The following is a 12,239-nucleotide window of genomic DNA, read 5'->3' as shown; positions in this document are numbered from 1 at the left end:
GTGAAAACTTGAACATTAATAAGCAAAGTAGATCTCTCATTTTTTTTTTTTTTTCCCAGGAGAGTAAGCTTGAATTCCAGTCTAGATCTAGCACTTCAAGGAGATCTTTAGCCTGGTAGCCAGTTGTTTAGATTTATCTAAATAGAGTTTAACCTCTGATGTGGTACTATTAGAACACAAAAAAATCACAAAACCCAGAGCAGTTGTCAGAGTTACTGATTTTAGTGCTTCTCTAGGCATGAGAAGAGGCAGGAATCTGGGCTCATGAAAATCTTTACCTGAAAACATCTGACTGTCTGCAGGCCTGTCCTGCCAGTTCTCCCAGAGCACAGAGGCCGCGCTCCTGATCTCCCCCCTCAGCGCCTTTCAGGGGGTGCTGAAGGCCAACAGTGGCGGTGGCTCCTGATTTAATCTTCGCAGGAGCAGACAGCAGGAGCCAGCTTCCTGTCAGCATGGCCCCTTCATGGCCGTAAGTCTGACCACGGTTTTGGTGGCATTTCACATCCGGTTTGAGCCATGGTGCTAGGAATGTTCGTTCCCAGGCCTGGCAGAGAGTCCGCTGACAGGGCGCGCAGTGCAACGTCACTGGACGAGGCCATAAGCAGTAGCCAAGAGCCACTGGGCCACCTATGTGGACAGCAAGATGGCTGTCTGAGGAGGCCTTACAAATAGCTGAGAAAAGTAGAGAAGCGAAAGGCAAAGGAGGAAAGGAAGGATATACGCATTTGAATGCAGAGGTCCAAAGAAGAGCAAGGAGAGATAAGAAAGCCTTCCTGAGAGATCAATGTAAAAAAACGGAAGAAAACAATAGAATGGGAAAGACTAGAGATCTCTTCACAAAAATCAAAGATATCAAGGGAACATTTCATGCAAAGATGGGCTCAATAAAGGACAGAAATGGTATGGACCTAACAGAAGCAGAAGAGATTAAGAAGAGGTGGCAAGAATACCCAGAAGAACTGTACAAAAAAGGTCTTAATGACCCAGATAACCACAATGGTGTCACTCACCTAGAGCCAGACATCCTGGAGTGTGAAGTCAACTGGGCCTTAGAAAGAATTACTACCAACAAGGCTAGTGGAGGTGATGGAATTCCAGCTGAGCTATTTTAAATCCTAAAAGATGATGCTATGAAAGTGCTTCACTAGGTATGCCAGCAAATTTGGAAAACTCAGCAGTGGCCACAGGACTGGAAAAGGTCAGTTTTCATTGCAGTCCCCAAAAAGGGCAATGCCAAAGAATGTTCAAACTACTGCACAATAGCACTCATTTCACATGCTACCAAGGTAATGCTCAAAATCCTTCAAGCCAGCCTTCAACTGTACGTGAACTGAGAACTTCCAGATGTACAAGCTGGATTTGGAAAATGCAGATTAAATTGCCAACATTCATTGGATCACAGAAAAAGGGAATTCCAGAAAAACATCCACTTCTGCTTTATTGACTACACTAAAGCTTTTGACTGTGTGGATCACAACAAACTGTGGAAAATTCTTAAACAGATGAGAATACCAGACCACCTTAGCTGCCCCCTGAGAAACCTGTATACAGGTCAAGAAGCAACAGTTAGAACCGGACATGGAACAACAGACTGGTTCCAAACTGGGAAAGGAGAATGTCAAGGCTTTATATCATCAGCCTGGTTATTTAATGCATATGCAGTGTACATTCTGGAAAGAAACTCTAGTGCCGGGAGCCAACACACGAGACCCTACCCCTAACAAGGCTGTAAGGGAAAAAACCTGACGGGCAAGGCGTATCAGGTTTTCAGGGGTTTTTCGAAAAGGCCAGCTCATGAGATCCCACCCATGACAAGGTCACGAGGAGAAAGCCTGACAGGCAAGGCAGATCAGGTTTTCAGGGATTTCGGAAAGCTGCCCCCGGCTCTCACCTTAAAGATGATATCTGTCTTTCTGATGCCTGCCTCAATGGACTACTCCCTAATTCCTCTGACACAGGCAGGAAGGCCTTCCCCGATCTCTTCCCAAATAAGAATCAATTTAGAATTTTAATCAATAAGTTTCCCAGGTGGTGGTATTTTATGAAATTATTTAGGGTGAAAGGAGTGTTTTAATTTAAACTCCTTTGCTGGTAGTTTGTTAGCCAAATGCCTTTATGCCCTTGGTACTAATATGCATGATTGCTTATAATATCCTAATCATAAAATAGCATAAAGAACCTGATTATATAAAAGCCCTAATAGATATAGAGCCCTTTTAAGGGGTAAAGGAGTCCTATTAGAAAACATAAGAAAATTATTCTATAGGTGGTTATTGGGTTGTGATTTGCTTGCTGTGTTTTGCTTGCTGTATTTTTGCCTTTAATATGCTAAGATTGTGTTATAAAAACCATTGTTAATATAGTTAAAGATCTAGGGAAATAAGAACTTAGCCCTAGTGTGGTAACAATGAGATGGTTGTTAATTGTCAGCCAGGAGTACTAGGCAGAAGCTGCCTCACTGAAGCCGCAGAGTCTGTATGGAGTAAACTTCTTAGATAAACACAACTGACAACTTTTGCAGAAAGATTAATTTTTGTATTAACAAGAATATAATTCTACTCTGTACTATCTCCCTATGACCCTGTTACCTTTCAGTTAAGGTCACCATAAAAACGGAAAATAGGTTTACAATCACCTGACCTGCATAAAATGTTAATAGCCCCAAGGCCATAAGATAATGTACAAGACCCGCATAAACAAAGAAGTATGCAGAAAACACCCTGGTTTCGTAAAGGACAAGCTGACGTAATGCTAAACTATCTTCCCCTTAGAAATGTACTAACTTAGGGTATAAAAGCTATGGTAAAAAATAAAGCATTGCCAGACTCTTCCAGACTCTCTGCACCCCCATCTGGTCATTCTGTCTCTCTCTCTCTTTCTCTCTCTCTCCCCCTCGCAGACTTGGCCCTATCAAGGCTAGTCTCACGTCTCTCTCTCTCGCCGACGCCATTCATCCTGCGGGTACCCCCTGGATCCTGCCGAGGCTGGACCCCAGCACTCTAGTAATGTAATAAGTGATGAAAGAGGTTCGTCCCAAATGTAGTTTAGAAAACAGGAGAGGGTTGATACAAGAAAGACAAGTGAATGATGTTTTAAAAAAAAGTAGCAAAGGATTTAATCAAATCTAAATAAATATCAAAGAATGTATTGGAATTAATTCCATGTATCAAAGTAAGACAAAGGATTGTTCTAAATTTTCAATAGTTATATCATTTGCTTATTAAGGATAAGACAATGACAGTTCACTGGAATCTTGATGCATCTTTTTCATATCAACCAAAGTCATGAATATTAGTTGACATGTTTGTGATAACGACATCTCTGATAACCCTAGAAAAGTATGTGAAAGGCTTCCCAGAAGAGTCATGTAGCTAGTTACATCTTGTTTATTAAATGATTAGCCTCTATTTTGTAACCACAGAAGTCACAATTCTCAGCTCATTGTATCAGAGCAATGAATATTGTTGTCTATGTTTGTAAATCTGTATTTTAATTAAGGTCACACAGTGGATTGTAAAAGGTTTTATTATGACTATGTGTGATATTCTTATATGTTAATTAATAAAATTGAATGGTTTTTGGTGATAAAGTTGATGTGTAATGAATGAAGTGTTAACCCACCACCAACATTAAACTCTCCCACCTTCCTTAAGGTTACGGGGGAGAGATTGTGACAATAAACTATTAGGTAGCACAGAGGATAACATCTGTAACAATTAGTTACCTCACTACCCTTAACCCTCAAACAATGTGATAATATATTTTCCATCAATTCTGCATGTACCTTCCCCTGCGCCCCGTAACTGCTGGGGCATGGTGACGGCTCTAATAAGAAGGATCCTACAGAGTGCTGTTGAGAGCTCCCCTGAACTGTTCCATGCTGTTGCTGCCTCAGCGTCTGTCTGGGGAGCAGACAGCCTGGAGGTCCTTGAACTCACACCAGCCAGTTCTGTGAGCACTTGCCCTAGATGACCCCCTTCCTTGAGACCAGCAGTCTTGCTGAACCCCCGGGTCTACTTCACAGGACCCCCTTCAGTGACACCCTCAGAGCTGACCAGAATCCTGCTCCTCTGGTTTGAATGGACCCATCCACACTCAGCCTGGGGAGCCCAGAGCACTTCACCCAGGGTCACTTAGAAAGGCCTGAACCCCAAGAATTGCAGCTTTCTCTGCCTGGTTCTAGCCTGACCTCCCTCAGAAATTCCCACCCTAAACCCTCCCCTCCTGAGAGGTCTCAGCTGTGCTGAGTGTGAGGGCTGAAGCCCAGGGCTCCTGAGTGTGGGTCTTGGGGGAGAAGCATCAGAACAAACAGGGAACTTGCTGAAGACTCATTTCACGGCCCCACCTCAGACCTGCAGATTCATAACTTCTTAGAGTGGGGACCTGACCTCGAGGGGTTCAATTCACTGAAATGGTTCAGGAAGAATCTGAACCATTGGCCAAGTGGTTTCCATCTGTTTCCCATCAGGGTCACGTGACCGGTGTTAGGAAATGACCTCCCCGGCGCCCTCCCGACAGAGTTCTCTCTTGGGCCTGTGGGAGCCCCAGTGTGCTGTGTAGGAAGTGCTCCAGGGGTCTCTAAGGGGGGCCCTTAGAAGGAGGAGACTCCTGGTCCATTTGTGAGAGCTGAGGCCCAGCGTCAGTCCGCGGAGAGGCAGCAAGTTCTGCTCTGCGTGGGCTTTAAAGGGGCAAGTCAGTGCAACCCACACACCCGTGTGAGCACAATTTGGGGGAATTTATATGAAGAAAGAAGAGTAGACGGCGACAACAACAACAATTTGATAGATTGGTCTCCACGGAGGAGTTGATTGTCCTGAATCTCGCCTGAGACGAAGGACAGGAGAGGTCGGCCTTTCTCGCTTTTCAAGGTCCTTCTGCCTGTGGGGGTGTTGAGAGCAGGCGAAGGAGCTGTGCTGGCACCTCTGGAGGTGTAATCTCACGATGCTGAGGTGATTCCTCCACAGTCGTGAAGCGAAAACGACCCAGGGCAGGAGGAAGAAGAGGAGGGAATGGCAGCTTCTCAGGGGAATGTCCTGATCCAGGTGAGAGGCTGTGTCTGCTTTTTCCTCCTTAAATGCCCTGGATTGAAAACATATACATCTTTAATTCTCTTTTTCCGGTATTCTTGCCTGGCGAGGTGGTTTTCAACTATTAAATCCTATTTTTTCTTTTATTTTATGAGTCACAATCTGGCTCTTCTCTGTGCATGGGCCTCTTCTTTTCTGCCTCCAGGCTCCCTACAGGGCATGAAGCATTCCCAGTGGGAATGAACAGCTTTCAGTTTTTCAAAATATTCCCTTTTGGAAAGATCAACAAGGGAACGCTTTGATATGCAGAATTCCCCTTGGGATGGGGTGGGGTCGCAAAGAGTCAGACATGACTGAGTAACTCTTCAGTTCAGTGTAGTCGCTCAGTCGTGTCCAACTCTTTGCGACCCCGTGAATCACAGCACGCCAGGCCTCCCTGTCCATGACCAACTCTCGGAGTTTACTCTAACTCATGCCCATCTAGTTGTTGACGCCATCCAGCCATCTCATCCTCTGTCATCCCCTTCTCCTCCTGCCCCCAATCTCTCCCAGCATCAGGGTCTTTTCCAATGAGTCAACTCTTCTCATAAGGTGGCCAAAGTATTGTAGTTTCAGCTTCAGCATCAGTCCTTCCAATGAACACCCAGGACTGATCTCCTTCAGGAGGGACTCCTTGCAGTCCAAGGGACTCTCAAGAGTCTTCTCCAATATCGTAGTTCAAAAGCATCAATTTTGGGGCGCTCAGCTTTCCTCACAGTCTAGAATTCCTTAGAGACTTTTGAAAAAATTCTGACTATACTCTACATTGGTAAGAAAGATCTGTTGTTTAAATGTGCTATTAGGGATACAGAACAGGGGAGGTATTTTTGGAGTAAAAATGCATAAATCTGAAATTTTCTCAAGATAAATTGAGATTTCCTTAATTTTGCCGAAAGTACCTGAGCAGAGACCATGTGTCTTCTCGAGTGTTTCTCTCACCTGACACCAGTTTATCCCATTACATCTGATGGTCACCGATTCGGGTGTTTTCTGCTGGATTCTCACACCATGAAGTTCCATTTTTTTCTGTTTATCTTTAATAAAATCTTGGAAAGACGTAGTGAGGGGGGTGCACAATCCAATACAGTTAAGGTGGAAACTCCATTTCCTCCTAGTATCTCTTTGCTGCTCATTGGCTCTGAAATATGAGCACTCAGCTGTGTTCAGGAGAGATACTGAGTTTTGTAAGGAGATGCTTTCATTAGTCAAGTCAGACACTTTCCCTTATGGGTTATTACAAATATTGAGAATAGTTCCCTGGGCTACACAGCAGTTCCTTCTTGGTTGTTTTAGTACATACTAGAGCATATATGTTAAACACAAAGTCCTAATTCTGTTCATTTTTCTTTGTGTGTGTGTGTTGATTTTTCTAACGAGCAGGTTCCCTTGGAGAAAAGGAAGAATCCCAGCGCTAGGTGTGAATGAATGAAGCAGATGACACAGGTGAGGGGTCCAAAGACCACAGAGGAAGCCAGACTTGTTCAGGTGGTCTGGGGAGGCCTGCTTCACTAGAGTGAGAAGCCTGGGTTTATTTCTGTCAAAGAGGGACATGATCTTCCCCGTTCTTCTGCTCTTAAACCTCCGTGTGTTGTTCTTCAGCTCCAGTGGTTTTTCCCTCACTTTCACTGAGAGCCAAAACCTTCCTCCTGGTCTCTGGGGACCTGCATACTCTCGCTGCTTTGGGGGACCTAAGAAAAGCTGCTTACAGTTCTGACAAAGTCTGCCTTAAGGCCTTCCCAAATTCCTGACTCTGCCTCAAGTCAGAAACGTGTGAGGAGAGTTGTGGAGATGCTGGGATTAGGTGACAAAATTCCAGAAATACTGGGAGCAGATATATGCTTCCTGCTTTCCAGTTTCCAATGGAAACTTCAAACGTGACTCTCCGAAGTTCAGACTCAGTCCCTGAGATCATAAAATGTAATCCCCAATTTCTACCTCCCAATTTTTACTTCCTATGAGCAAATTTTAGACATCTTAAGTGCATTTACCCCAACTCATCAATGCTAAAACCATGTAATATATCTATTAACTCACAGGAATATTTTTTTACTGTTCTTTTATTTTGTACTGGAGTATAACCGATGAACAATGTTGTGGGCAGCAGAGTGACTCAGCCATCCATGTACATGTGTCCGTTCTCCCCCAGATTCCCCTCCCATCCAGGCAGCCACATGACATTGAGCAGAGTTCCCTCTGCAGTACAGCAGGAACTTGTTGGCTATCCATTTTAAATATAGTAGTATGTACATGGTGATCCTTTATGGAGAATTGATATTTATTTTTCTTGAAAGGTTGCTGAAATTTTCCAGTTAATTCATCTAATCGAGGGATTTTTTAAATTACTTTTTAACTCTTTACTAATAGTTTTAGGTGTGTTATAATTTTTTAATTCACTCATGCTAACATCTAAGGTGTTCTGTGTTTCTAAGAATTGAATCTTTCTTTGAGGTATTCAACTTTTTGGTATAGTATCTTTCATCGTAACCTGATAGAATGACTTTTTGTTCTATGTAACATGTACAGGGCCGTTGTTTTTACTTCTGATCTTACTTGCATCTCACCTCTTCTTAATCTAGCTAAGGGTTTGTCAGTATTGCATACAACTGTAAAGCATATTCACTCCAAGTACTAAGTGGGATCTCGGTTATTTGTTATCTTTCAGTGATATCTTCTCATGACACCCAGGGTTTGTTCCCAAAGAAGCCGTGCATAGGAGATTCATGAGTGAGGTGCTGGGAAGTTCTGAGAGCTCTCAGCTTGGAAATCTGTACTTAATGAAAGACTGGGAAAGTAAGGGGGCCTGTGAAGGGCAAAAAGATGTTGTTTTAGATGGAACCAAATCGGGACAATTATCCATGATGAAAACATGATTGCCAAAAGAAATTGAGGATGTGTGTCAAATTGGAAAAAATCCCATTTGAAGTCAATAAGTTCGGCAGAAAAATATGTTTTTGTAAGCAAGGACCCATATAATTAAAAAGAAATACATATTCTCTGATGTGAAATTTTGAAAACATGGAAAGTCACCTAGTCTATGCTATAAATAATCACTCAAACCAGCATGAACATAGGTTTGAATTAAACAGTCAGTCATATGCCGGGAGCCAACACACGGGACCCCACCCTTGGAAAGGCCATAGGGGAGAAAAACCTTACGGGCAAGGCGAAAACCTTAACGGCAAGGCGAATCAGGTTGTCAGGGGTTTTTCGAAAAGGCCAGCTCATGAGATCCCACCCATGACAAGGTCATGAGGAGAAAGCCTGACAGGCAAGGCAGATCAGGTTTTCAGGGATTTCGGAAAGCTGCCCCCGGCTCTCATCTTAAAGATGATATCTGTCTTTCTGATGCCTGCCTCAATGGACTACTCCCTAATTTCTCTGACACAGGCAGGAAACCCTTCCCCGATCTCTTCCCAAATAAGAATCAATTTAGAATTTTAATCAATAAGTTTCCCAGGTGGTGGTATTTTATGAGATTATTTAGGGTGAAAGGAGTGTTTTAATTTAAACTCCTTTGCTGATAGTTTGTTAGCCAAATGCCTTTATGCCCTTGGTACTAATATGCATGATTGCTTATAATATCCTAATTATAAAACAGCATAAAGAACCTGATCACCTAAAGTCTTTAGTAGGCACAGAGCCCTTCGGGGGTGAGGAAGCCCTATGAGAGAACATAAAAATATTATTCTAAAAGTGGATATAGTTAAAGATTTAGAAAAATAAGAGTTTAAATTTGTTAATTTTAACCAGGAATGCTAAACAGGGGCTGCCTCACTGGAGCTGCAGAGTCTTTGTGTGGTAAACCTTTTAGATAAATTTAACTGATAACTTCTGCAAAAGGACTGACCTTTGTGTTCATTAAAGAATAGATAATGGAAAACAGCTTTGCATTCACCTAGGTCATAAAATGTCAATAGGCCCCAAGGCCAGAAGATAATGTACAAGACCCTCATAAACAAAGAAGTATGCAGAAAACACCCTGGTTTCCTGAAGGACAAGCTGACGTAATGTTAAACTATCTTCCCCTTAGAAATGTACTAACTTAGGGTATACAAGCTATGGTAAAAAATAAAGCATTGCCAGACTCTTCCAGACCCTCTGCACCCCCGTCTGGTCATTCCCTCTCTCTCTCTCTCTCTCTCTCTCTCTCTCTCTCTCTCTCTCTCTCTCTCTATCTCTCTCTCTCTATCTCTCTCTCTTTCTCTCTCTCCCTCGCAGACTTGGTCCTATCAAGGCTAGTCTCACGTCTCTGTCTCTCTCGCCGACGCCGTTCATCCTGAGGGTACCCCCTGGATCCTGCCGAGGCTGGACCCCGGCAGTCATACATGTCTGAAAGCCAGCGATTTGAAAATGAAGGAAGAAAATCTCACGATGATCAAGTTTAGAGATCCTTTAGTGAGGGCTCATTATTTTTCCAACAAGAAACATTTTCTCCCTATTCCAATATCTGTTATGTCGATAATAATGAGAGAGTCTTTATCTGGCCGCCGTCATTCAATGGGTGTCATAGTACAGATAATGCGGAACAACCTTCCCTGTGTAATCCAGCGAGTGAGGCCTTAAGCGAGAGCTCCATCTTCAGTTATTACAACAGTATTTATGATGGAGCCAGAATCTACCCATGCCTTGAACCTGGGAATCACTTTGACCAAGACTCAGGTCTCATGAATCATCAGAGAACTCAGTGTTTAGAGAACCATGAGGAATGGGATGAATATAGAAATGTCTTTTATCAAAGCTCAAATCTTATTACAGATAGGAATATCCACACTGAAGAAAACAATTACAAATTTAGTGAATGTGTTCAAGTTTCTAACCAGTCATCACAACTTACTCAACATCCGAGTATTCATGCTAAGGGGGAACACGGCAAGTGGAATAAATGTGGGAAAGTCTTTCCTCAATTATCAGATCTAAACGGACACAGGAAAACCCATACTGGAGGGAAACCTAACCAATGCACAGAATGTGGCAAAACCTTTAGCAAGCCCTCAAACTTTACTCGACATCTCAGAACTCATACTGCAGAGAAGACTTACAAATGTACAGAATGTGGCAAAGCCTTTACTCGGAATTCAAACCTTAATCAACATAGGCGAATCCACACTGGGGAAAAACCATATAAATGTCAGAATTGTGGGAAAGCCTTTAACCAAAGTATGGCACTTACTCGTCATCAGCGAATCCATACTGGGGAGAAGCCATATAAATGTCAGAATTGTGGGAAAGCCTTTAACAAAAGTACGACACTTATAGAACATCAGCGAATCCATACTGGGGAAAAACCATACAAGTGTAGAGAATGTGGCAAAGCTTTTAGCTATTGCTCAAATCTTAATCGACATCAGCAAATCCATACTGGGGAGAAGCCATATAAATGTCAGAATTGTGGGAAAGCTTTTAAGCAAAGTATGGCAGTTACTCAACATCAGCGAATCCATACTGGGGAGAAACCATCCAAGTGTAAAGAATGTGGCAAAGCTTTTATCAGTTCCTCAAATCTTAATCGACATCAGAGAATTCATACTGGGGAGAAGCCTTATGAATGTACAGAATGTGGCAAAGCCTTTATCAGGCGTTCATATGTTATTCAACATCAGTGAATTCATACAGGAGAGAAGCCTTATAAATGTACAGAATGTGGCAAAGCCTTTAATCAGAGTTCAAACCTTAATAAACATAGGCGAATTCATACAAGAGAGAAGCCTTATAAATGTACAGAATGTGGCAAAGCCTTTAATCATAGTTCAAACCTTAATAAACATAGGCGAATTCATACTGGGGAGAAACCATACAAATGTAAAGAATGAGGCAAAGCTTTTAACTGACACTCAAACCTTACTAGCCATAATATAATTCATACTGCCAAGTAGTCTTACAAATATAAATAATGTGACAGAGCCTTTAAGTGAACCGTCACCTCACTCAGCATCAGAGAGCGTGTGCTGGAGACAGACCCTACAAATGTAATAAGTGAGGAAACAGGTTTGTCCTAAGCATACACATCAGAAAATGCCGGAGGGTTCATCTTGGGAAGAACGTTTAATGCTGTGAGAAATGTACAAAACGAATTTAAAAACTCAGGTCTAAATAAATATCAGAGAATTCATCAAAGATAGCATTCAGTCAATAACACTTTTCTGGTATTACTTTAAATCAGGATATTATAGAAAATAATCCATAGTTAAAACACTTAGAAAACTTATTTGTTACTTGGACCATAGGATCAAGGTGAGAGATGTTGGACAATATAATTATTATCATTGTATCCTTGTTCATATTGACATTATGTGAAAATAAAATTGAATATAACTCAACTTTCAAATTACTACAGGCTAGACCTTTGTTTCTAGTGTGTATGTGAACTCACATGCTTTTTTAAAAACTAATATTCTTGATCTTTGCTGTCTCAAAGTTAAACAAGACCCTTCTATATTAGGTGGAAACAATTTTTATCTACTTTTCTATGGACTATTAAGGATCTTGTAATATGAAATGTATAGTGGAAGTCTAAATGAAGGTGATGACTATCATTGTTTAAAACATTCCTCTATGTCACCATTAGGTAAGTGTTCAGAGAATAATTCTTTGTATTAAAGTAAGAGAGTCTAAATTTTAAATAGTTGTGCCAATGGTTTTTTATGGATATAAAGATGGCAGTTCACGGAAATCTTGATGTATATTTATAACTGCAATAACTAGAAGTCATGAATTTTAGTTGACATGGTAGGAATCAGGAAATCTTCACAGATACCCAAGAAAAATCTATGTAACCTTTTCCTGAAAGGTCATGTAATTAATGTACATCCTTGTTTACTAAATTTTGGCTCTCTCTGTTTTGTAAACCATAAATATCACATTTCTCTGACCATTGTATCAGAAGAACAAGAATGTTTCCAAATGCTTATAATCTGTATTTGATCAAAGATTATAAACTTTGGAAAGTTTTATTTAGATTATGTGTGAACTTACTATATGTTAATTAATAAAAGTGAACGGCTTTTCATATATTAAACTTGATGTATAATTGATGAAGTGTTCTCATCAGTAACAAGCTTCCAGGTGGTTCAGTGGTAAAGAACCTGCCTGCCAATGCAGGAGACACAGGAGATGTAGGTTTCATCCCTGGCTCAGGAAGATCCCCTGGAGAAGGAGATGGCAACCCACTCCAAT

The 12,239-nt window shown here is 41.6% G+C and overlaps 1 protein-coding gene across 1 annotated transcript; it reads left to right on the top strand.

Moving 5' to 3' along the window:
* The first annotated feature begins 3,813 nt into the window (after window positions 1-3,813).
* On the top strand, window positions 3,814-10,894 carry LOC136157571 (zinc finger protein ZFP2-like). The gene is given in 4 exon segments (XM_065919416.1): window positions 3,814-3,951; window positions 4,596-4,692; window positions 7,752-7,856; window positions 9,615-10,894. Coding segments are annotated over 4 exon segments (1,620 nt in total).
* Window positions 10,895-12,239: the final 1,345 nt, after the last annotated feature.

Source organism: Muntiacus reevesi, chromosome 2 (assembly GCF_963930625.1).
Source record: "Muntiacus reevesi chromosome 2, mMunRee1.1, whole genome shotgun sequence".
Taxonomy (NCBI): Eukaryota; Metazoa; Chordata; class Mammalia; order Artiodactyla; family Cervidae; genus Muntiacus; species Muntiacus reevesi.
Note: the sequence above shows the minus strand (reverse complement) of the source record. Positions and strands in the feature narration are given on the sequence as shown.